The sequence below is a fragment of the Numida meleagris genome, chromosome 6 (assembly GCF_002078875.1).
Source record: "Numida meleagris isolate 19003 breed g44 Domestic line chromosome 6, NumMel1.0, whole genome shotgun sequence".
In the NCBI taxonomy this organism is placed as follows: Eukaryota; Metazoa; Chordata; class Aves; order Galliformes; family Numididae; genus Numida; species Numida meleagris.
In genome coordinates this window covers 11,936,979-11,963,034 of record NC_034414.1, presented here as the reverse complement: position 1 = coordinate 11,963,034, position 26,056 = coordinate 11,936,979, and the positions used below count along the sequence as shown (strand labels likewise).

Genomic DNA, 26,056 nt, shown 5'->3' with positions numbered 1-26,056 from the left:
GAAAGTATTGCAGTAAAAAACAACAACAAAAAACACAGGTAAAACAAAAATCCACCAAGCTGGAATTCTTGGACGGTATTAATGGGGCATCTTGGTAAACTGGAAATTGAAATGCAGTAAGTATGCAGTAAATCTGAACGACGGCTATGGAAAAAAAACAACAACAACAAGAGTTATAAAGTATACCACTTAAATAATTACACTCTCTTGGTATTTTCAGAAAAAAAAAAATTAAGTTATATATTTTGAAGTATGCATTTAAAGAAATTTTAGCTTCTGATAATGCTAAAAAATTTAGACCTCTGATACATGGATAAATATTTTCCGGACTGAAGTACTTTCATGTAGACAGAATTATAGAAATAAAACTTAATGTTATCATAAGCCACCTCAGATATGTACACCATGTAAACAGTGTTTTTGAAAACAAGGTGTGACTATCGTTTGAACATGCTCATTTCACCTGATTCCAACAGGTTATGTAGTGGGGCTGAGCCATGTTGGAGAAGCTAGAAACTCATGTGTCTGGCATACTCATGGCATTGACTCATTCAAAGAATGGAATGAATTCAAAGAATCCGTTCGAAGAACTGATTCATTCAAATAATTCATTCAAAGAATGAATCAGTGCCATGGTACTAAAACCAACTTTCAACACTTACACCTGGCCTTCGACCCATTTGAAAAACATAAATAATCTTCTTAATGTTACCGACCCACAACTTCTAGGGATGTGAATAATTGTACAGATGGGGATTGTCAGTTCAAGCCAAAGGGGGCACGCTGTCAAACTTTGAAAACTTTTTCCTTTGATACTCAGGGAAACTGATACATAACATGTTCAAGTTGAACTGAAACCGAGGAATAAGCAAATAGATTGATCTGAAAACATTATATGAGAGTAGGGATTAGAGATGAGCAGCTGGAGCTGTATCATCCTAAACTACCCCAGCAGTATCACAGAGCTTCTCTATCAAAAGCTCTAATCAAACTGACTGCCACTGGATCTGCAGGCTTTCAGTGGGATTTCTGCTCACAGGTAATTTAGGTTCCTCTGAAAGTACCTGCCTCTGTAATTACATGCTGTTATATGTAATGGGAAAGATTGGATGATAGCACAGAATGTTTTGACATCTATTTGATGTGATACACTGCTCTGAAAAAAAAAGACTATCCAGTGCCCATGAAGCAGTTTTGTTTCAGGTTGTGTATAGGATGTCTTTATCATCACCATTTTGATAAAACGGGCCAAAAAAAATTCCACAAGTACTAGAAAAAATCAGAAGCAGAGAAGATCGAAATGGATAACAAGATGTTGCAGCTGACTTCGGAGACTACTACGTTTAACTCAGGATTTCCAGTAGCTTTTTGAGGAACTCACCTGGTTATACAACCTCTGCTATATTAGTTTCCCAGTAATCCAAGACAATATTCATCAAAACTGTCTCTATGAGAGCAGATGACTAAGATGTGTCAACCTTTAGACAGTCACAGTGACAGCCCAAAGTGACAGTCACAACTGAGTCACATGCTCTACTCTGATATGTATTAGAAGGGACAAGCCAGTCCCACTGTGAACTCTGACATTAACCAGTTGCAAGAGACAACTCAGCATGATTTGCAAATGCACCAACTAGAGGGAAGTGACGAGAGGTAGGATGAGAAGAAAAGAGGGGTTTTGGTTTTTGTTCCTCTTTAACACTTTACTATTAAGAGTTCAACCCATCTTCAGCGTGCCGTCAGCTACCTTGAGCGGTTCCTGACCCTTGGGAAATCTATGTAGAGATGACCATCCCTCCCACGCATTTCAGAGTGAGTCTACAAGGCTGACTAAAGGATCCAGTTTCCTCTGTAAAGACTAGGAGCTGCCAAACCAAGAGATGGTCACAGCGCTGCAGAAGTGGAGCAATTTAGTCACTGTCATGAGGGGTATATAATGCACAGTATATATTCTTGTGCCCTGCCATAGGCGCCTGGCTCTAGCCTACTATTAACTACGATTCCACTTCCTGCTATTTAACAGTTTAATAGAAACATAAATTTTGCCCAGCCGACTTTAACAATCCACTGGTTACTTTGTAAACAATATGTGAACAGAGCAAATGTTACAAATTTCATCTGGAAACTAAGCAATTCTTGAGAAAAACATGCAGCTCACCTAGATGAAAAGATAGCACAACTCTAGTCTGCTTTTAGCAAAAATATGCAAACCTAAATTTCCAAATTAGCTAATGATGCGACAGAGATAAATATTTATACTTTATAAAGAGAACTAATCATAAAGTAATGCTCTAGGGGTGGCAAATACTGTAGGTTATAAACAAAGACAATATTTGGGGGGAAAAACAAAAAATCAGAACTTCTCAGAGAAGAAAGTATTTTAATAAAAAAAAAAAAAAACAACTCTTAGAGAGAGGTACAAGTATGAGGTAGCAGAAAACAGACTACCCATGTACTTGCCTGGACAGAAAAATACAATTGGAAAAGAAAAAAGAAGTGGGCTGTCTGCCAGGAACCTTCATCTTGATCCCAGTAAACATAATCAGAAATTCCTATCAGCTTCAGAGGAACAGAATCAGGCACTGAAATTACAAAGAGCTATGGCCTTTGAAAGATAAGTACAAAATACAGCTTCTAAGGCTTACAACTCTAACACAAGCAGCTCAGCATGGCATTAGCACACCTATTTTACCCAGCCATCAGATGTACTTCTCATTCACTTAATAACTATTGTCCAGAAAACAGCACAGATTCAGCGCTGATGTCTCCATCACCTTCCTAGCAAAACAACAATTACTTTTAGATAAGTAATGCTCCATGTCAAATTTTTAAAGGCTGAGATGGGTGAACACATACAGTGATATCAGTGTACAGTGCCTGCAGATGATACGAAGCAGAACAGTATAGCACTGCAAATGTTGCTACATTGCATGTCTGTACTTGCCAAACCAATGCGTGCTGTGATGGGTAATGTAATCATAAATCCAGACTTGTAGAATACAAAAATAAGCCGACCTATTCATACATTTTGATGCACTCATGTTCTGTCTGATAGGGAAATAATTAAACCTATGTGAGCAACAGTGCATACATGCAGGATGACAGCAATACCCTCCATAGTCATGTCCCTACCACAACTTCCTATTTTAATGACGCACGTTGGAGATGTCAATACTCTTCACAGGAAGTGCTGCCTTAAAAAAAATAGAAACAAACCAGGAGATACAATAGATCTAATGATCCTCACCTTTCTAAGAATATACTAAACTCAATACTAGAAAGAGAATATTACAAATATTATATATGAACTCTACAAAGAACTCCTTTGGCACTTTCAGCTAGCCCTTGCTCTCTCAACAATATACTTGTCCTTACAATTTAGCAGTTTAAATAATGTTCAATTTCACATAATTTTCCACTTCTTTAAAAGTGATTTGAAAAGATATATATTGATTAGCTCACCCATTCATTAAAAAAAAAAAATTAGTATGTTCAAAATAGACATAAACAGACTATTATTCTGCCACGTTTTTTGTTTGGAAACACCTGACATAACAGTGTTAGTACTTCCATGTTCTTTCAGGAAGACTTGCTGCATGGTTACTGTAAGCTACCATACCTTAACCGAAGACAACAGTTAATGAATCTACAGGTAATGCATCTGCTTCACAGTGTCTGTCCGTAAGTTAAACTGGTATTAGCTATGCTAAAATACGGCAACAATTTTGAGAAACAAGTGTAAAAGTCCCTTTCAGCTCACAAGGCTACGCTAAAACTCTCTTTCTGGGGAAAATGTCTTTTTATTAGGCCATCAGACCTCTAGATCTAGATTTCTCAAAGACACGCACAGAAATCAAGGTGAAAACCGAAATAGCTGAGATCTGCACTAGTTCTCACTTTACAAGTTATCTTTCAAATTACAAGAACATCTGCATAGCTTTCTTCCTACGTGAGATTTAATCATTTTAATAATTAATACATAAGCATCGTTTTCCATCACTCCTCCTTCAGTAAATGTCCCTCCCAGGTAAGACAAAACAGTTTTCCTTTCGTTATTTTTTCTCTGATCCGATGTTCTTTTTTTTTGTTTCTATCCGTCATCACCAATATCCAGCAGGTTTCAATCTGGACACGATTCCCAAACTATAGTTAGAGTACACCCCCCTTAGTTTTCTCTACACAAGAACACATTCTCATTTTTTGAAGAAGTGTTTACATAATAAGACTGCACATAAATACAGCTTCACTTAGTATTACTGAAATACATAAACACGGTGGAACCCTTTCTTCTCGCTGTGTTTACCTTGGTCAGATTCTTTTCTGTTGATTCTTGTATTTGTTATATTTTTCTAACTGCAGTTCATTCTCACTTCATTCTTTTTACATTTAGAAGCTGGCTGATTGAACAGCTTTTCAAGCTTCTCAGAACAGACAGTCTGCCTCAGCTGTACCGTACAACCGTGGAGATGCTATATAGGAATAAAAATATGAACATTCCAGCTTGAAAGTAGCAAATAATGTTTGCAACACAACTACATCCAGAAGTAAAGATGGCACAGAAGCAGAATGTACACAGCCTGCTCTTACACATGTGTAGCTTTGCTGTAAGTAAAGCCTGAAAAGACAACTGTTTTTTTCTTTTTGTGGCAACATTAATAGTTCATTATTTTGAAACCCGTGCACAGATAAATGCACATCCATGTTTATGTAATGCTTGCCTCCAAGGAACTATAACCATTGTTTCAGAAAAACAATTTCAGTTTCTATAAAGCTATCTTGCAAGCTGAAGAATGCTGAAGTATTGTTTTCAAAAGGAACCTGCTTGATTTCATCAATTTTTACCAGTAAAGCTGGCTCAGAAGAAAAGATTTATGAAACCAATACGCAAGCAAAAACCTGCATTGAACTGAGTGATAAAATTCTTATGCATTTCAAAAGCAAAGTAAAAAATAAACAACCTACTATCAATACAGCTTCCTGTACTACGGTAAAATATATAGACAATATACGACAGCAAACCTGGAATCTCACAAATCCAAATCTATTTTGTATAAATGAGAACAGCAATTTTGCTACTGCTGGCATAAAAACCAACCAAATTTCCAGTATGTCACCACCTGCAACACAGGTATTGCTTGGAAAAGTTTGCTTTTACTTTAACCTCAAATAAAAAATCATTTCAAGAACTCCATGGGATCACCCACTAGTACACATTTTGCTCCAGACAACAAGAAATGATCTTATTAAAATAAACATTGATTGCATCAGGACTTCGATAGCCTTTTTTCCCCTTTGGAGAGAAAGCAGTATATAGTTAACGGGAATAAGTTTAGATCTAACAACATGGAGCCAGATGTAACAATATTTAACCACTTAATGATAGCTGCCTAATGAGATTTACTTCCATCATTTTCTAATTCACTTGGATTTCTACACATTTGGGAATCCAAATGGGCAAAATGATCTCGCTCTTGTTTTATAAAGAACACAAAGCGTGAGAAACGTACTAACAAAAATGCATGACGCGTTTCCTGAATTACCTCGGGTGAAGAAAATTCACAATTGTAAAAGTGTTCTAACAATTTTCTTTCATTTTTCCAATTGTCAAACCATGTATTAAGACTCAAAACTATTCCTGCTGAATATTAACGTGAATTTTGCCCCTAATTTCATTTGATTTGTCTTAAGTACCCGGCAATGTTTCAAGCTACTGCTAAGAGTATCCCTATCCAGAAGGCTTTTTGTCTGTCACACATCTTACAGGAGCTTCAGAGGAATCTCTTCTGCTTACTGAGCAAACGAATAGGTAAGTACTTTACTAAACAAACACCACTGTTGCACAGGAGTTCATATCAAGGCAACACTGATACAGGCTTTCAACTTATTAGTAGAGGATTTTATCTTTCTTTTGTAAAGCATGCTTGTTTAGTCAGTATATCACAAGAAGTATGGGTCAATATTTTCACACTTTTGACATTTGAGTCAACATTATAAATATTTTACATTTTTTGTTATCACAAAGAACCACCGTTTTCCCCTTTCACGAATCCAATTTAAATCTTACATGTATCACATGGGGCCAGCTTTAGACATAAAACTTTTAACTTGGCTTAATATGACTCAAAAGTTTAGGTTTAGCAATATTGCCATCACCATGCAGCCACGATATGGCAAGTTACCCTTACTCTTATTCAGAAATAATCTTTTCACAGAACTGTAGGGGTTGGAAAGGAGCCTTTTTTGTTGTTGTTGCTTAGTTTGTATTTCCTTGAGGCTTTTTTTCTCACCGTAATTTCAGGTACCAAAATAATCATCTGCCAACCTCTACTGCAGCATCAAGCCAGAAGCAAATTCACACCAGATGCCTACAGTAGATGCCTTTGCCTACAATTGCTAATGGAATTTTGAAGAAGACCAATGGGCAGTATTAATTGATAGCTTTGTGTCCCCCTCCCCCCGGTTTTTTATGTTAATTAACTTGGTTAGAAGTGAATGAGATCTACACTGTTCTACTACAAGACATTTTTTGAAAAAATAGACTTGTTATTACTTGTATATGTAATTATCTTTTTAAATTCTAAAAATATTCCCACTGTCCGAAAGATCACAGCAGCATGTAAAAGGGAAAATATGGAATCACAGTTATCAGTTACTATATTTAATCAGATTAATAATTTCAGCCCATGGCAGATCTTGTGCTGTGACTACAAGATCACGGTGCAGCAACTGACGGTAAGAGATGTAAACGGATCTTAAGCATTCACAGAAACGTGGGCCACTTTCAAAACATTTCGAGTCTTTAGCAGAGGTCTATAAAAGTTATAATGAAAGCTGCTTTCAAATAAATTTTGAGGGTCTTTTCATAGAATCATAAGATGGCTTAGATTGGAAGGGATCTTAAAGATCACTGAGCTCCAACCCCCCTGCTGTGAGCAGAGTTGCCACCCACCAAATAGATCAGGCTGCCTGGGGCTGCATCCAGCCCGCCCCTGCGTGCCTCCAGGGATGGGGCACCCACAGCTTCTCGGGGCAGGCTGTGCCAGGGCCTCATCGCCCTCTGAGAAATGAATCTCCTACCCAGACTGCAGAGTAGGAAGCTTTCCCATGCTCACCAGTTTAGGTGAGAGGGACAGACACTTCACAATCTGGGTAGAAGTGCTTCTATACTGAGTCACCTACGGGATTTTTCTTCAGCGTGTGAGAAAACTAGATGCCAAACAAAACACAGAGCAATCCTCCACGCTAAGCTCAGCGCCATGATGTGCTACTGCTGCCCTAGTTTTGGTATGGTGATGGTCTAATCTTAGAAATGCTGGGCTTTCTTTCTCTACAGCAAATACAACTCAGACAACAGAGACTATTTCTCCCCCTGGCTGACCAACTACTGCTTTTGAAAACCACTGCCACGTTGTTTTCAGGAAAAAAATAAACACATGTACCTCTCTATGACCACGATCCCACCCTTCTGAATTATTTTCGAGGTACACCTGGCACTACAGTATCTTACTTAGTTCCCCCGGCGGTACTATAGCGCGCGTAACGTCGACAAGCATTTCTAGCGAGACAGCCCGGTCTCCGGGACAAAGCAGCCGAGGTTTTCCCGTGGTTGCGCAATGCCCGCCCATCAAGCCGTGCCGCTGCCAGGTACGCCTCAACTCCTCCTGCTGCTTTGAAGAGAGCCGCCCGCACACCCACCCGCGGGGCTGCTGGCGCGTTACTTCCTGAGGACCGTCACCTCCGGCGGCCGGAGGCGAGGGCTGCCCCCCCAACCCCGCGTGCGGCTGGGGCCCCAGCGCCGCTGCCTCAGCCCCGGAGGCGCCACAGAACCCCCGCCTCAGGGGGCTGCTCCGCCGCGCTACCGTTATTTTGAATCTGACAGGAGTGGCGGCCGTTAAACGGCCGCCGAGGAGGGCGCCCCCCCCGGCTCGGCCCCGCGCGGCGGCCAACGGCTCTCTTGACAGGAGCTGCCCCGCGGCCCGGCCTCCGCTCCGCGCCTCCCGCCCGCCCCAGGCCCGCCAGCGAGCGGGCGATGCTACCTTGCGTCCCGGCGGCGTGAGAGGAGCCGCTGCCTCCCAGGTGGAAACTCTGCGTGGGGGTGAGGAGAGGGAGCAGCTCCCGGGGGTCCCGCCGAGGACCTGCGCGTCACGATGCGGCAGCCCGGTGGCGTTCCAGCGGCCCGGGCTGTCGTTTCCATGGGGACAGATCCCGCCCCCCGGAGCACAGTGATTGGCCAGCCCTGACCCCCTCCCGGGCGTCGCGGAGGGCTCTGATTGGGCAGCGCCGCACGCGGCGGCGTGATAGCGCGAGAGAGCGGGACGTTCCCAAGCGCTGAGGTACGTGGCGGTCGCCGTGAGGCGGGGCCGCGCGCCCGTGGCGTCAGCGAGAGGCGGGAGCGTGCTCGGGTCGCGCGGGAGGCGCTGCCGCCGTTGGGTATGCGCTGTGTGGAAGCGGGAGCGCTTCCGAAGTCCGACTTTGCAGTGGCGGGAGGTGGCTGTCGCGGGTGGGCGCTCTCTGTGGGAGCACTGTCTCCTCCCTGTCTCTCCGGTGCCGCTGTGCCGTGCAGCCGCGGGCGCTCTGCGTGTGTTGGAAAAGTTATTTTTAGAGAGTAGGTAGATAGTGGCTATAATTCCTGGAATAAACCTTGACCCTAGTTGTAACCTCCCCCATGTGTTTTACTTCTCTGAGCTGCTGCAACTTGTTTTTAAGCAGGATCAGTGCGTACAAATTCTTGGAAAACTTGTGTTACTGTGCAGTGTGTTCCTGCTCTTCTGTTTTACAAAGCAAATATCTGCAAGTCACTTTTTCTGAAGAATGTGTTGCATCATTTCATGCAGGTGAGAGAAATGACATAGTGATTCATGCACTCTCAGCAAGGTACTTAGTCCTGTTGTGAGGTATTGAGTGTGTACTTGTGATGGGAATTGGAGTTCCAGAGTGGTTTTGGGAATCATAGCTTCTGAGTTGTGCGTGTGGGAGAAAAATGGGAATGTGAACTGTAATAATGGCATCTGTGGTAACAGCTATTAAAGCAGTAGGGCTAGCGCTGCTCAGGCCTTCCCTCTCCCAAGGTAATACTGTTTGTTACTATGCAGTACTTTTCCACAGCGTTTTTCACTTCAGAAACAGATTTGTGGTTAGTCAGCATTCTTTGTTAGCTTGTAGACTTGCTTTTGAGACTTGGAAGTGCTGGAATTCACTGAGCATGAATTCACGTGAGTAAACCTAAGTGGCTAACTGCAAGAGCCTGAGTAGCCTTATTGGTGGAGCAGCTGAAGCAAGCATACAATGATACTTCTAGTTGAAAGCGTGCCAAAAATATGTGCAAGAAGAACCTGCAAGCTTGCAGCTCTGTGTTCTCTGTGGGCAAACGGCAGCATTGCACAAGGAGAGCTGGTTGGGACCACTCCTTTAGACTTATCGCAGGATTTGTAACTGTGACTGGTTTTTGGCAGGGGGACTTGCCCTGACTGCGTGGCAGGGACCCAGTGCCAGCACCTACGCGCTGTCAGGAGCAGTTCCTGCTGTATGCTCACGCAGGAAAGGGCTGGTGCTCTGGCTCACGTTTCACTACAAGTGACTTTAGCCTGCTGGGAATGCAATCATACTTGCCTTTGCAGCTTGGTTTAATGCTAGTGCACAGCTAGGTTTTCATGATGTCGCTACATGGGCGCAGCTTACCCCTCTGCTTGTTATGAGGTCTGAGAGAAAGAAGAAGTCTGTGCATCTTTTTCTCAGCAAGCGTGCTAGCTTAAGGAGCTCACACCAAGTCTCCTTCCAGCCAGCCTCATGCTGCTCTGCCACACAGCTTTGTATTTGAATACGTGTTTGCAACCCTGCAAAATAGATCAGTGTGCTGTTGAGTATTTAAAACATATGCTGTTTTTTTCTGCCTCTACTAGGAGCAGTAAAGAGCAGTATGGAGAGAGATAGAACCTTTACTGGCATCAAAGGAAAACCTTTGTGAAAGCGTGCCCTTGATCTGATGGTAATAGAGGACACCCAATGCAGTTTTCTCCTGTGGTGCCCAGTGCCAAGCTGTTTGAGAATCTATCTGGAATTCATGATATTAAAGGTATCTGTGGCCAACTTATGCAAACGGCCTTTAAACCGTTGGGGTGCCCAGGCAGTGATCCTATCGCTATTGACCTGACCAATATATGAGATGCCCTGGCATGTCTGAATGCAGGAAAATGCATCTTGGTATACGCTGGGAGATTAAAGTACACTCAGTTTAATGCATTGTCCAAGTATGTTATGTTTTCCTGCTTTATTTCTATTTCCTGCTTTCTTCTATTATGAGTTACAAGATGGAGATACGCTTTAAATAGTTTCTTCTTTTTCCAGTTATTGCCTTTCCCCCCCGCACACTTTATTCCTATATTTCTGTGAGGGTTTTTTGGGTCTCTTTAGTTCAGGTCTCTACTGACATTGTGCCCTTAGCTTCTAAAACTGTTTGGTGGTTTAGAAAGTGCTTTGTGGATTGCTAACTGTTACTTCAGTTTCAACACACAGGAAGTTGCGAGATTTGAGAACTGCTCAGGATTTCAGTACTGTGAAGGAAGCAGTTAATTTAATCTGATATTAAGAAACATTTTCTTGGTTGTAGCGTGGCAGAATAAGAAGTCTGTTGCAAGCTATCATTGCTATGTTGGTCCATTATATTAGTACAAATGGTTAGAATATGAAGAGGGGTCCTAGATACTGGTGTGTTTATTTATTATTTTATTGAATAGAAGGTTACTGATATTTAAACTTCCATCAACGGAGCAGAGAATTAGGTAGTCAAATGTCTCTGATGCGAGAGTCCTAAACTCTCACTCCTAAGGCTCCCTCTTCTGCGTCTCTGCCCTGCGAAATGGGATAATATGCTCCTTTTGCCACTGACAGTGGCAAGCATTATTTCTTCTGAGTGGATAGGAAGGCTAACTCATTAGCATTAGCTTCTGTTTTAACCACAGTCGCTGGTAATATCAAGGCTGTCTTGAGTAAATGTTGGTGCTAGTTACTTTATTTCACCATACAGTCTGTCCACTGGAAGCAACAGCAGTGACAAAAGCCACATTATAGCCATATAACACTTTTTCAGTTTTGTTAGGAAAACACAACTAGATATGAAGGGGGAGAAAACAGGCTTATTCTCTGTGCCTCTCTGACCATGGTAATGGTGTTATTGAAGAAGTCATGCTTAACTAGCACAGCATGTGGTTTCCTGTGATGCGTACAAGTACCTACTAGCCACAGAAGTGAGGCTGCTGAAGTAATTTTCTATTTCTCACAGCACTGAATTAATAAATACAACCACAGACCTGAAATGGAAATGAAATAGTAAACTTAAGAATGTTGCGATTAAGTGCCTCACTTGTCCAGTGCAGGGAGGCTGTGGATTTCATATGAAAATGGCAGGTGAGAATGCAATTCATTCACTGCTGAGACTCTGCTGTGCCTCTTACTTGCTTGAGGAGGCATTGATTTCAGAGGAGGTATCTGTATGAGGTGTCTGTTAGCTTAGTGTACGGACCAAATGTTTTCTTTCTCTTTTGTACTTAGACCTGGAATTTTTCCCAAGTTTGAACAAGTATAGCTCACATCCTCCCTGATAAACACTACTCAGGTTTATTTGTATACGTTAATACTTGGAAATGCTTTATCTTCAATAATTCATCAGTTAGGGTCATATCCTGGCTTTCTGGACACTGTTCTGTACAAGAGTTACATATTCTGGTGGGTGTTGGCTCCTGTTGTAACAAAGTTAGACTTTCAACAGAATTACTTCTTTAGATTTAAGCCATGGGACAAATTTCCTGAGTAAAATGGATGTGGAGGACTTATGCTTTAGTTTAGCTGGATTCCTAAGTGAAAATTCAGTAAGCTTCAGGCTGTGACCAGGGCTTCACAAATTTAAATGAGCTGTGGTTTTTCTGTGTTTTCTGTTTTTTTTATATATTTAATTTCTTAGTCTGTCATTCTTTTAGGCAGGGAGGAATATTTGCCTTAAAGTGTGCCAGGTCTGTTGTTGTTAACTCATATGTAGATGGTCTCACTCTAGTAGGTAGTATGTGGATCTGATTTATTATTCACTGTACGACTGAGATGAATTTACTGACAAATTTTTCTATTCCGGAACTGCAGTAGCTTTGTGTATTCTGGCTACTACAAGCCAAACAAAATGTAGAACAAAAAACTTTGGATACAGATAACTCAAAAGCAGCAATTCAGAGTTGAAAATTGCTGTCACTTTCAAAGAGGCCTTCCAGCTTGGGTTTTCTAACCTGTTGCCTTTTAAGAAAAAAGTATAAATAAAGTTTCTGTGAATTAAACCACAGCATACCCTTCCATCATGGTAACTATTTCGTATACAGCTTGAGATCTCTGCTCTCAGTAGAAAAAAGTAAGCAGCAAGGTCTTGTAGTTCTATAAACAAATAACCAACACCTGATAGTTGATCATATCAATCTTCTCTCAGGTCCCATGCTGTTGTAAGGCCTGTTGCTGCTTGGTATGGAGAAGACTTCCTTCACTGATTTGACTACTTCAAGATTGTTTTCATGCTCTCTCTGACAAGCTGGTAAGTACTGTAACGTTGTTTGCTGCACCTACCGCGTCTATTTCATTTCAGACTGTTTTAACTGAAGGGTGGAGAATTCCTGGGTAGAGTAGATCCTTGCTATCTGGGGCTGTGCCAATGCCCCTTCCCATAATCGGTGGCACATCTGGTGGTGTGACCGCAGCCAGGGGGTGGGATGTGTGACTATCTGGTGACTGGGAGTGCCTGCAGTTTGGTCTTGGTGGGTCTGCTTCTGGCCATGTCATGTGATTAATTGGAACAAATTACTAGGTGGATTGTTCTGGTTAGTTATTAGAGGTCTCTTCAACCTGTTTTGGTGTTAGTTATCATTAAATTACATATAACAATAATGTACTTATTGCATCTCCTAAGGAGCATTTCGTTAGACTAGTTAATTTAGAGAGGTGGGGGTGAAATCCGTCCTCTAGCACTCAGGAGAAAAAAAATATAATAAAGATGAGTTATCCTTACTATTGCAACTATTTATTCATAGTAGCAGGAACTCTACGACCCTTTTTATTTTAGGTGCTGAACAGCTCAGGCACAGAACTAGACAGATCTTCATGAAACTTTGTAAGTCTAAATCCATTCTCTGTCATGTCATCTTCTGCCTGTCCTTTCTTGGACGTGTACTGAGTTGTCCTTCTGCTCCAGATTTTGTTGTGCAATATATTCATTTTTCAACTGGCTTTCTTAGTTTAAAATGAAAAACAGTAAGAATTTGTCTGTTTCTGTGTATTGTAAGAGAAAAGGAATTCTGAATGTGGAGTTGGAAAGGAAGAGGATAAATAAATGTTTTCAAGATATTAAAATTCAGTTAATTTTTAATTAGGTGGCTACACAAAAATATTAGTCTGATCCATGAGGATTCTGTTGTAACTGAATGTGTTTTACAAAGATGAGTATGCTTAATTAGATGCATCTGTTTTAAATCCAGCAACTCTTAAACAGAAGCTTACTAGTCAAAGGACTTTATCTGGGGACAGACATGTATGCCTTGGTACAGCAAAACTCATAAGCGTTTGTTTAGGTCCGTGCCTACTTTTGAGTATCTCTTTGCATTCCTATGGAAATTGTAAAAGACATATTTCTAAACAATCAAGGCAGTGACTCAGGGCTTATGGGTATTATTATGGAATAAGACAAGAAGGGCTTCCTTCACAATTTTACCTTTACACTGATTTTAAAAGAGTTTTTATGCTGTAGAGAAGATTATTTACATGCACGTTAATTAAAACCTGGTAAAAATGCATGGCACTTCAGAAGCGGAGGAGATGCTGTCAGATAAATGGTTACAGGCTGGTCTCCAAAATATTTGTAGCTAGGACCGGGGCAAGACCTATAATGTATTCTGAGGAAAAGAACAAAGTAAATTGAGGAAGGAAGCTTAGTTTGGAGGAAAAGAAAACGTTTGATTCCTTTAAAAGTGGAGGAGAAATATGAATGCTAGTACAGTGTGTGAGGATAGCTTCAGTCTCATGGCGATATGAAAAAGCTGTGAAGACAGAAGAGGAATGGTATCTTACTTAAGGAGGTAAGACATCTGAGTTAATACAAGTTGTTTTGATGCTCACAACTGAATAGTGGGTGGCTTCGAAATGAGATGAGATAACAAATAGCAGTGGAAAAAAGAAATAAAAGGTAGGCTGCTGTGGTTGCACTAGGAAGTGTGTCATTTACAACACTTCTTGGGCTCTTGATTTCCTTTAACGGAAACACTAGAAAATAAGGAAAACAATTGTTTGTGGTTAAAGCATGTGCAAAATACATATCTCATCCCAGTCTAATGCTGAACAAGAAGTGGTATAAATTTCCCATTACCAGAAATTCTATTTCTTTGTGCACTTTTAAAATTTTCAAGACATCTGCAGTTTAGTAATACCACTGTCATCATAATAGAGATGAGGAGCACCCAAACATCAGGCAAAAGCTGAATACCTTTCAGATATTTGCAAGATCATGGTATCCATTTTTAGTAAGTCTGTTTTTTATATCTGCTTCTTTCCTGTCATAGTTAATGCATGTAATTATCATTCAGTTATTGAAGGGGGGGGGGAAAGAATGATAAACTTGGGGTTTTATGCTTGTGATGTTTAGGTTTCTTGTTTTTAGTTTTTTTATAAACCTGTGATTAATGGAGTGTGGTTAGAAGTGTTTTTTTCAGGAATTTGTACCAGACCTCTTTGCAAAAAAGCAATCTTAACCTTTCATCCAAAATAGGCTCCAGACTATCTCTCCCAGTGCTCTCATTGTGGATATGTAATGAAGTTCTGTGAGAACATCATAGCAATGCTCAGTAGTAGCCAAAATAGCAAATATTGGAAATGGTGGAGTTGCTAGAAGAGAATAAAATGCAAAGGATTATGTTACTGTGTCAATACATTTATCCCTGAATCTGTATTACTTTGTATAACGTGTGGCATGCTGTAGATAGACATGTTCACTGTTTCTCATAATACAAGAAAAAAGGCAATCAAATAAACAGTTGGGTGGTAGATTCTCACGTGTGTGCTATGAACACTGTTACCTGTGTTTTGCTGGTTTAGCATGTTCTCAGCTGTCTGCTCTGTGAAATTATCCTGCCTTATGGGCTGGGTTGTAAATCGGAGTTAAAGTATAAGCTTTTTAACTGCTTTGCTGAGAAAGATGTGGTAGGGTCTGATGTATCTGAGAGATTAAAGTTCAGCACATGCTTCACTTTCCTCTGAGTGTTGTGCAAAGTACAAAGTAATGAGTCAAAAGTGCTATTACATTGCATTATGAATCATACAAACCAAAGGTCTTCATTTTCTATTAAGCTTTTAAATTAATGGTGTTTTGATCCTGATGCATTTAAATACAGGCAAAGTAAGAAGTGCCATTAGCAGAACTTAAGGTTGTTGTTGAGAATACCAAGTGCCTAGCTGAAGAATGACCAGTTGCTCTAAAAAGAAAATCTCCAAGGAGAGGGGGAAGCACCTCTAAGTGCAAGGAGTTGCAGCTGTGTTAGTGAGTACCTGTGGGCATGTGTGTATGATGGCAGGACTGAGTGCGTGTCTGCAAATGGATGTGGGAGCATGTCTGAATGTAAAGAGGCATCGGTGTGTGTGTGTGCATACTTGTGAACATACACGTGAATGGAAGCATGCACAAGTGTGAGCAAGCATGCAGGTGAAAATCTGTATTAAGAGTGTATTTCAGAGAGTAAGAAAGTTGAGGATTTAAACCAGAATTTACCACCTTTCACTTCTGTGCGCTGCAGCCATGCTTGTGCAGAAGTGGCTCCCAGTCCTCTGTGTGTCTACAGCCTATTTTACCTGCTCTTGTTTCATTGGGAAGGTGCTGAAGACTGAATCTTCCCTTGAAACCGTAACAAGAGCATTTCTGGTCTGCTGTCCACTTCCTCAATCTTTCCAGACATTCCATTGCATAAAGCAAGCACCTTTCTGTCTACTCTTTCTTCTGGCTACTCTGGAATTTAACATGTATGTTTCTCAGCACTGTTCTGTGGTTTTTGCAGTTGAAAGAAATGCGTTGGTGTTCTCATAGTAACAATGAATTAAACTGTAAGTGTATGCTTCCTCACACTGGAAAAAATGAACGCTGTTTAGCACGAAGTATTGCTGGTGCCCTTGCTGGGCCTCTACGTTATCTTGTTCCTGAAAAACTTGCTGAGGAAACTTGAATAGGAGGATATGGTTTGCTCCATCCTGCATTGGTTTGGATCCATCAGGAAACATTTTGTCTACATCAGAGATGAAATGCTTGCTCTTCAGTAGCAGTGTTACGAGCAAGAGGTGTAAATAATCCGTGGCAAGAGTGACTTTATTGTAGAAAAGGAAATCAATCCAACTTCTCCTTTCTCTGATGAAACTTTAAAAAGGGATTTTCACAAAAGATGTGCCAGCGGGAATTCGTGTGTTTCGCACTGATGTACATTAACTCTACCTAAGCACACAAGTACTTTAAAAGTTGTTTCACACTTTATCTGTCATAGGCTGTACTTCATCAACTGCCAGTCTTTATTCTTTGATGATTCTGAGATGTATAACACTGTACTACAAATATTTTTCCTTGCCTCAAGAAGTACTTGTAAAAATCAGACTGGGTGAGAAGAAGCATGGTATGCAATTCTTTCTTCTGCTAAGCTGTATGTCTAGAAAATGAAGATGCAGACTTCTACCTACTGTAGAGGAATGAAAATAAATCATAATAACCTTATTCAAAAAAAAGTTCCATATCCTGGAGCAGGCAAACTGACAGACCAGTATAACATTTCCTTGTATAGGTTGATCTTTGTTCAGACTCTGCCTTCTGAAATAGACATTTCCTTTGATGTGTAACTGGTCATTTTATTGAATATATCAGATTTGGATGAGAAGTTCTGTGACCTGGCTGATTTGTTTCTGGAGAAGTGGAGGAAGGACATCTGGAAGGAAAGGGTACAGAAAGCTTTGTATGGATAGAAAAGCAGAATTGCTACACACTCCTGCAAGTAACGATTGGAAGAACAATAGAAAATCAATTATGCAGCTAAGTGGCCATCACGCTGTTATTACTTAGACGCTATTTCCATGTACTGTTGGAATAAAAAATATTTTACAGTGGTTACTATTCATATTTATTGTATGAGATAGAATGTTAAGCCAAGAGTTTCATAACTTGTGAAGCAGAGAAGTTAATCCACATTGTGGACCAAGCACCACGCAGGAAACAAGAAACTGGAAGCTTTGATTCCGAGTTGGTGGATACAGTTTTAAGATTGAGAGAATTGCACTGTGACCCAATTGCCTAAGAGCTTCCTAGAAAGGTCAGTTAAGGGCTACTTACTTTTCTGGTGTTGATGTTGGAATAAGGATAGCTAATACTGTCTTTCTTAATGGAAATTGTTGCAACTACTGGAAATATTTACAGTTGTGAAGGGTAGTACTGATAGCAATGTTTGTGAGACAGGCTGACCTACGATATGGAGCAGGATTCAGTGACAGTTCTTCTGGGGTTTATTTCCTTTGTTTATGTTATTTCTTCTGGCCTAGTTCTTACAGCACTGCCCTCCCGTATGCTGTGCCCTTCACCAACTAAAATGTAATGTGCAATGTAAAAGCTTTCATCAACAAGACAAACTGGTTTGCCTGAACAAATGGGATCTGTTGTGTTATCAAAGGTTTTTGGCAGTCTCATACTGCAGTTGTACAATTTTATCTAGGAAATTGTTGAAGTTCTGTTGTCTCATTACTGGAGGACCAGAGGGCTTACCTAGCAACAAATCCTTTTCATCTCTTCTTCTCTAGCTTGTCTCAGCCTCTCCTCAAAACTTCTTGTGCAAAAGAACACAGGCAGCCCCTGCAAATACTTGGAAAGAAGCATCCTTTCCCAAGCTGTGCAGGAAATCACCCAGGCTCCGTATATCGGATGAAATTGCTGAACCTGCAGAGATGGAAACAAATAGCACTTCCTATATCATTTAGAGATGAATACTGTTTTCTGAAGCTTTAAGGAACATTACCAACTGAAGTGAGTGCATGAAGGTGTTCTGTTCTTTGAGATACTCAGATACAGTCTTCAGGCTTTATCATCTGATCCAAAGGCAGAAGTGCCTTTTTATTAATGACTGCAAACATAGGTTTCCTCGTAAGACTCAAAATTTAGGCAAGAAAGGCATTAAAATGTTGTGACTTTTGTATCACTAACAGTTAGTAGTAACCACCATCAGGTTACTTAATTGCTTGAGGATTTTCAAAGCCATACTTTAAATCCTAATTTATTGCAGTAGCCCAAAGCTTTCATTCCCAGTGCTTAATGATTACAGAGTGACATACAGCTTAAGCATGGGTTTAATAAAAAGAAAAGCTTTCAATACAAGCTCCACCTCTGTCATCACATCTGTCTGCTTTTGCCATTAGGCAAGCAGAATGTCTGTCTTTCATGTCCTTTATTTGCAAAGGTGCTAGGCACGCTCTATTAGTACTGTCTAGTTTCCATGTGTTGCAGTCTATTCTGTGTGCATGCAGTTGACAATGTAGTACAGAATTTGTTCTTTTTTGATCAGTTAGTTGTTCCTGATGATTCTCAGGATCTTTAGTATTATAAAAATGCTTTTTGGTTCTAAATGACTTGTCCTAGGTCTCTGGCTGCAATGCTAGGTGGGGAAATAACTGCATGCTTATTTAGGCTGGGGGAAGAAAAGAGATACAGCAGTAGAATAAGGTGGTCATTGGTGGTTGGGCTTGTGAATAATATTGACTTCTCAGAAGTAGGACATTTGAAATGAGACTCAGAAATTATGAGGCTTTCTGAAGCCATTTAAGCATAGAAGGGAGTTTCTGGAAGAGCTGGTGTGAAGTTGCATACCTGTGTTCTGGTCTGAACCACACGCTACCACATGGTGTGGTTTTCAGAGGCCCGCTGGAAATTCCCTATGTGCAGAGATCACGTGTAATCTTAACAAACTACTTTATGATACATGCTGTCACAGAAACAGTTCCAGCTTTTTTGCTTGGTACTTACTTTTTTCTCCCTTCTCTGAAAGCAACGTAGTAATTTTTGAGATTGCACTTAACTGATTCCAAACTTCCAGGGAGTCTTATTTAGCAGTGAGATAACCCTGTCTATTTTGGTGCAGATAGAAAATGAGTAAAGCTTATTTTCCATTAAAACCAGATTAAAGAAGGATTCTTAAATGCTTTCAGTGTAAGCTCTCTACAGCTGTCTGGCTATCTGCCATTTTCCTTAGAATATTGTGTGGTGACTACAGAACTCATGAATCTGTGATATTGAGGAAAAAGATAGAATTGAGAGTGAGCTTTCAGCCTGGCTATTCCAAAATATGGGATCTGTGGTAGCAATAACTTTAGGATAACAACAAAACCCTTTTAAATCTGTATCTTAGCTCTTCAGTGAAAGCTGTAAGAACACACTGTATACGTAATCAAAGCCATCTTGACAATTCTCTAAAAGCCTAGGAAGGTGATAGCTTGGATGTTTCTTGTATTTTGGGGCTTGAAAAAAAATTCCACTTCTATTTGACTTTGGAAGAAGGTATTAAAGTTTCTCTTAACCAGAGAGAGATCAGCGATCATCAGTGCTGCGTATTTTCTGCAGCTTTAGAAAGTGTAGTAGCAGCAACTACGTGTGTAATACTTCACTACATGACATGGCTGTTTTGTAATCATAGAATGGCTTACGTTGGAAGGGACATTAAAGCCCATCCAGTTCCAACTCCATTGCCATGGGCTGGTTGCCACTCACTAGATCAGGCTCTCCAGGGCCACATCCAACCTGGTCTTGAGCACCTCCAGGGATAGGGCACCTGCAGCTTCTCTGGGCACACTAGTTATAATTTAGATCTCAAATCTAGAAAAGCTGCTTGTTTATAGAAGAAAAAAATGAATTTTCTCACTTAGACCTTGCAGATTTTGGAAGGCTTTTAATATCAGGTAGGAGGTAGAATTTTTAGTTCACAATATGAGGACAATGGTTGGACTTCATCTTAATGATGTGAAACTAGGAGGAACAGGATGACTTTGCTAACGAAGTATGAACACATAGCTGGAGGACCTAGCTGTTAATTAAGTTGGCATTTTAATAGTCTCTCACAGATCAAAGATTCAGCCTGGTACCTTTAGGGGGTGCCAAAATGTTGCAGGTGGATGCATCGATTGATTCTCGAGGAATGAAGCAAAGATAGTTTTATTCTTATAAGGTTCTGCTTTAAAAGAAACTAAAGAAAAATGTAGTATAAAATGAAGATTGTGCTTAATGCTGGCTTGGTGAGGAATTTCTGCTCTATGGAGTGGATATTCTAATGGAAATACTCTAAAGGAAGTAGTATTTGTCTTAATCAAAGCAAAAGATTTTTCTGTTTTAATGGAAAACCACTTGGACCATTCTATACTTTCGCCAAACACGAGCATTAACTTGGATACTTGCTGCACTGTAGCATGTAAGGTATCATAGTCAGAATTGGTCTTTGCCACTACGTTGAAATGCCATACTCTTATCTGTATTCTCATTCATATCCTTCAGCTACTCTTCAGTGTATTTCTCAAGCAAAGGTCTATTGCTATTTAAAATTTAGTATTACATTTATATTTAGAAAATAAGTAATTTTCTTAATGCTAGGCTTGCAAGTGCTTCAATACTGCTCAAGTGCTGCACTTAATTAGGATGAATGTTGTATTTCTTTTTTATGACCTGGTGTGTCACATTCTAGAGGAATGACTGTGGATCCTGAGAAGATTTGCTGACCAGGTGGTTTCTCGGATATCTTGGAATATGAATGCTGTTCATACTGCGTTCTGAACACCCATACTTGGGTGCATAAACCCGGTCCTGACTGAATTCCCAGTAGTTTTGGTAGGATTATTCTGGCAGGTGAGGAGCATCGATGAAGGCAGAGTAATGAGATTGTGTGTTATGCTGATGAGCAGTCCTTCTTCTTGAAGTTCTCAGTGAGCATGTGGATACATAAACACACACTATTTTTCTTCTCCCGCACGCGCACTCTATCTTAAGTTTAGGTGAGTTGCAAAGTGTATTAACTGTTCACTTTTTTTGTTGGGTGCTGACTGCTGCTGTCCTGTTTAAAAAGTCATCCACTGAAGAGAGCGATCATTCTCATTAAAAAAATATTCCATTTTGTCCTTCAGAAGCACGGGTGTTTTTCTGTATATTAATGTAAACAGCAGATGCAAGCAGTAATTCATCTCAATAATGTGTACTGTTGTATGCAGTACCCTACTCTTACATAGCTGTCATTCCTAAGCACGAGATACTTATTTACCAACCAGAGCATCTTGGCAATGATTTCAGGCAATTTGAATTAATTCCAGTGCTTCCAGCATCCATTAGATAAAATCTTGAGTTTGAGTCATTGAGCTTTAACCCGATAACCAGTTTTACTAATGTCCTCCAGGAAACACATTGTGCGCTTAACTTCCCCTGTAGAAACTACAACAAAACTGTGCACCAAAATGCAAGGATTAAGGGCCAAGCCCATGCCAGAAACAGACTTGGACAGGAATACGAAAACTTAGCTCACTGAATGCGTTTGATATAATAATTTCTTCTCAGTGTTATATACTGTGTGGTTATGAACAAGTGCATGACATAAGCAATTGTTCGTTCTTTCTTAAGGGTGGAATATTTCCATTGACTTGCAGTGCTTAAAGAACTGTGAAGTCATGTTATTAATGAACATGGGATTTCTACAGGGATCCTCATGCAGCTAGCTCGTGCCTGGATTTGGGCAACTGGGAGAAGATACGGTAGCCTTTCTCACGATGACCTGCCAAAGAAATCACTGTGGAAGTCTCATGCTGTAGGGCTCTTAGAGCTGTTGCTAATCTTGTTTTCTTTTAATTCTTGGACACGGGGCAATTCTAGTGAGTAGTCAGTATGAAGCTTTATCACCCTCTGTCTTAGGATATCTGATTAAGCATGACTTGCTGTAATTGGCATTTTAAATGCCTAATTTGCCAGAAGTCTTCCCACTTACCTCTATTACCTTTACCCAGGGACTGACTGCTATTTCCAGGTATGCATCCTGTTGTCCACAGTTTTACCCTCAGGTTATCCTGGCGTCACGCTTACATTAATTGTCCTTGCCATTGTATACTGTAAGCTATCCCATGGTACCTGCAGAGCATATTGCAGCACTGTCACAGATTCTGCATGCATTTTATAACTTGCACTCCATTTTAAGAATGTTCAGAAGCTTATTTTTATTTAAAGCCTTCAAACGATATCAAGTGCCCATATGTACAGTTAATCAGTCATTCCTATCCAAAACCATTTCATATCATTTCTTCTCTATGTAAAATATCTATGAAAGGAAGTTACATGGAAAACAATCACAAAATATCAGCAAAGATCAGTAGTAAAATTTAGTAAATTGTTCAGTTCCCTGATTCAACAGCTCTTCTGGACATAATTTACTTTTTAAAAAAAGTTTAAGTATGAAATTGTTTTTTGTGAATTTCAAATGCATGCCCTGACCCACTATGTTGTAGAGATGTTTAAATCGTGTGGGACTTAACTAATTTTCTATGCTAAAATAGTGTTAATAGCAATAGTGTTTTGGCTTCTGCTGCCTAAATCTTCACTTACTGAAACAGGACCTGGGTTCAAAGGAGTTAGCCGAAGTTTTTACTTGCGCTAGACATTTTTTGCAGGTTTTTCTAATTGCAGATTAGAACTTCGAGCTTAAATGTAATTTATGTGTGTAGCTGAAATTATTTTGTGGATTTTGGAGGCTATATGTAGACTTTGCATAGTGAAAACGTGGGAGCTATTGCACAACAATGAAACAATAAAAACAAGTATGGCCAAAGTTTTTTTTCTTTGATTACCAACACTGTTACCCTGCTTCTCCCTGAAAGATCTCCACAATGAAGCATTAATAACTGACTGTTGAATAAACATCTGCAGATGTACGCAATAGGTGTTTAAGCTTGAATAAACACTCAGAGCAACCAACATGAGGATTGATAACAAAGTTTAAAATTGCCAAGAAAAGGTTTTGTGAGACTAATGTAGGAAAGCATGCTGACTGTTCAGAAGGTATGTTTTCACAGAAAATTTATTTTACTTTCTTGAGGAGTAGAAAAGAACCTGTCTCCCTCTGCTGGTTTTAGAGAAGAGGAAAGAAGTGTGTAGGCAAAAAAATCATAGCTAAAATTTTGATAAAAATTACCACAGATTCCTCAATTAGTGTTTGGAGCTTGTTGCCTTTATGTAAGCAGTAGTCACCTTGAGGAACTTTACCTGTCTTGACTACTGGAGACTGGTAGACTTCTGCAGTGGCTCAAGCTAATAGTTTTTAAGTATATTCTAAAGCAATTTGTGTTTGCATCATTAATAAAATATAATTTAAGGTTAAAGTGTTTACGTTCTAATGCACGCATCACCGAGTGTCATAGCTTTCTTGAAAAGAGGCCAAACATTGGAGTCATGAATGTAGATGAATAATTTTCAATTCCTGCATAGTCTTGAGTTAGTGTATTCCATGAATATGCCTTTTTCTTTCAAACCTGAGTTCCTAAACTGCTCTGTAGATACAAGTCACAGGCCATAAGCTTTTCAGCTACAATTTGCCACCTGTGACGGCTGCCCAGAGTTTCCTTGAATCGCATGTGGACTGTGATGTTGAAGCTGGCTGCTTTGGGTTGAAGCGTCCGGGCAAAACGCGGCTGTGGGCCATGCAGTGCCATTGCCCCGGGCTGCTCTGGGAGGCAGTGGGAAGCCCTGAGGCGCTCTGCGCTAAGGAGAGCCTGCAACAGGATGCGGGTGAACTTCGTGTTGTATTCCCACCCTGATGAACAAACGTTTGGGAATTTCCTTGGAATAGATGCGCATGAAGTAAGCACCATGTTCTGGTATGCACGGTGCTATCTGCAAAGAGATTTTTGTCCTTGTTGGGATACGCTCTTTCTTCCTATTTGCAGAGGAAGCGCATTTGTCCTTTTAAAATTCCCATGCTTCTACTAACAATTTCTCACTCTCAGAGAGGATGCTCTAACAATAGACACAGAGTTTATTGCTTCCAGTTAACGAAGGGCAAGTAAGAATTCCAGTAGTTATATTAAGGCATTCATCTGTTAAATTTGGAAGGCTTACGTAAACGTGTTTCAGGCTGAGAAGAAAACGAAGGCAATTTTCTTTTGTAAGATGTTTGTACTTCCATGTGTTATCTTTGCCAAAACACGTTTGTTTATGTTTTCATTGCATGTAGTTGTCCTTTTGATCTGGGTATAAATGAAACTTCTTTATCCTAAAAATTGTTTTAAAAGGCATCTGCCAGCTGCAGTTCATGAGATTTCCAGTTAATCCCAGTATTAGTACGGTTATTTACATGAAGTGATTTGGTTTTTGCATATGTTATGTTGGAGTTCTCTTGTGAAGTCCGAGTATTAAAGGCAGCGAACACAGCACTGGTTTTCTCCAAACATTTGAACAAATGCTCTCATGTTTATTCTGCCTGTAATATATCATTTAAATTTTAGTGAGAACGTCAGTAACATCATACGCATTTTTTTTTACTGGCCGTCTATCTGCAATATCCTTTTTTTTGTTCCATCTTCAGAAGGTGTATGGTTACTAAGTGTTTCCTGAAAACTCCCAGGGCAACTGTGACCCTTGAACGGTGTATCAGGCAACATATATATAGTAACAAGATAGCGAGACTGCTGGGACGTGCACCTTGTGCGTGGCGTTTGCAGGGACATATTAGTAACTTCCTGTGTGAGAAATACTTGAAAGCTGACGTCGTGTTTTCGTGCGGTAATGTGTGGCCTGTAATTACCCATTCGGCAGCCAGTCTGCAGGCTATGCCATTGTTCCCTTTATTGACTCAGCTGGGGGTAGCGTTGTTCTTCCTAGAAGCCGGGTTCCCAGGGCCAGGCAGTTCTTTCTCTGGAAGCACAACTCTTTTCCCTCCCCATCGCTCAAAGCTAAGCTGTGGGGGATGCTGCCTGCCGTCTGATGTACAATTGCTGTTTCTGAGAGCTGACTGGTACTGCTTCTAGAGCGCACCTGTGCTTGTAGTGTGGGTGTCACAGCAGCATGAGACCGGGCCGACAGTGCTGGTGTTGGGGTTGCTCTTCAGTTTAAGGAGTGGAAGCAAAGGAATAGCGGGTTCAGTTTCCGTGTAGAAAATTCATACCTACTGAACAAGAAGTACCCTAGGAGTATGTGAATATATTGGGGAAAAAATGACTCAAAAGGCTGAGCTTAAGTTTTAAAATACGTGCTGAGTAGCAGGGAAAATTCCTAAGAATTTTCTAAGGAAAATCTCAGGAGATTCTCTGGTAAATGGGCATAGAGGCGGTCTGAAAGTCTGCATCGGTCAATAGAAGGAACCAAACCCTCTTTCCTTTTGCTGCTTCTGTGGTTCCCATTTGACCCAACTGCACTGTCACTCGCTGACTAATGTTACGATGCGGTCAGCCAATGGAATAGTCACGCTCTTGTTGAATTTGTCAGGTAAGCTAGCTACCTTGTACTCACGCTGAGCAGATTAACACCCCTTTTCTTCGTGATGGATTATTCATTTATGTTGTAGCTTCTAAGTGGACGCTTCTGACTTGTCTTCTGTGTTTAATCACGTGCTTTGTATTGTTTGGAACTTCGGTATACGTAACGTCCTTACTTAGTAAACGGAACTGGATTATTTTAAGTAGTACTGCCTGAATGGAAGCTACCGCCTGGCACCTACGCCAGTTCTTTGAGGGACACTTTTGCACCTAGGTGAAATCTAGAGGGGAGCAGGTGAGGCGGTGGCCGGGCGCGCCCCGCCCATCTCCTTAGAGCGAAGCCCCGCCCCTGCTGCGCGCCAGCGCTGGGGGCCGGGGCCGGAAGTGAGCGCGCGGCGGCGGCGGCGCGGCGGGAGGGGGGCGGCGAGCGGGGAGCGACGGGCGAGGAGTCTGCAGCCTGCAGCCTGGCGGCGGGGGCAGGAAGCGGAATGGCCGCGGCTGGGGGGCGGCGGCGCTGCGAGGTGGGTGGCGGGACGCGGCT

General features: G+C 40.9%; 3 protein-coding genes across 10 annotated transcripts in view; 1 reads left to right on the top strand and 2 right to left on the bottom strand.

Annotated features, from left to right (window-relative positions):
- Positions 1-8,211, bottom strand: part of NUCB2 (nucleobindin 2) — a 30,238-nt gene extending 22,027 nt beyond the window's left edge. For both annotated transcript variants that reach the window (XM_021402932.1, XM_021402931.1), the window contains exon 1: positions 8,037-8,211. The gene's annotated coding sequence lies outside the window, so the exon portion shown is untranslated. The remainder of the gene's footprint in view (positions 1-8,036) is intronic.
- LOC110401249 (translation initiation factor IF-2-like) lies at positions 1-12,339 on the bottom strand. Its single transcript, XM_021402129.1, has 3 exons — positions 12,329-12,339; positions 7,508-8,574; positions 1-4,469 (listed from the first exon to the last, which is right to left on the bottom strand). The coding sequence occupies exons 1-3, from the start codon at positions 12,337-12,339 to the stop codon at positions 4,423-4,425; spliced, it is 1,125 nt and encodes a 374-aa protein (XP_021257804.1). The 3' UTR covers positions 1-4,422.
- The window catches only part of PIK3C2A (phosphatidylinositol-4-phosphate 3-kinase catalytic subunit type 2 alpha), a 67,078-nt gene continuing 49,363 nt past the window's right edge, over positions 8,342-26,056 (top strand). Inside the window, exons 1-5 of one of the 7 annotated variants that reach the window (XM_021402924.1) lie at positions 8,342-8,605; positions 8,710-8,834; positions 9,900-10,072; positions 12,464-12,565; positions 13,091-13,138. The gene's annotated coding sequence lies outside the window, so the exon portion shown is untranslated. Of the gene's footprint in view, positions 8,606-8,706; positions 8,835-9,899; positions 10,073-12,463; positions 12,566-13,090; positions 13,139-25,789; positions 25,811-25,882; positions 26,037-26,056 lie in introns of those variants that run through there. The other 6 variants (XM_021402926.1, XM_021402927.1, XM_021402925.1 and 3 more) reach the window with 6 other exon arrangements.

Coding starts and splice junctions, on each gene's coding strand:
- LOC110401249 (XM_021402129.1), bottom strand. Junction 4,470..7,507: donor AGTACCGCCGGGGGAACTAA/GTAAGATACTGT, acceptor ATTCCTATATAG/CATCTCCACGGTTGTACGGT.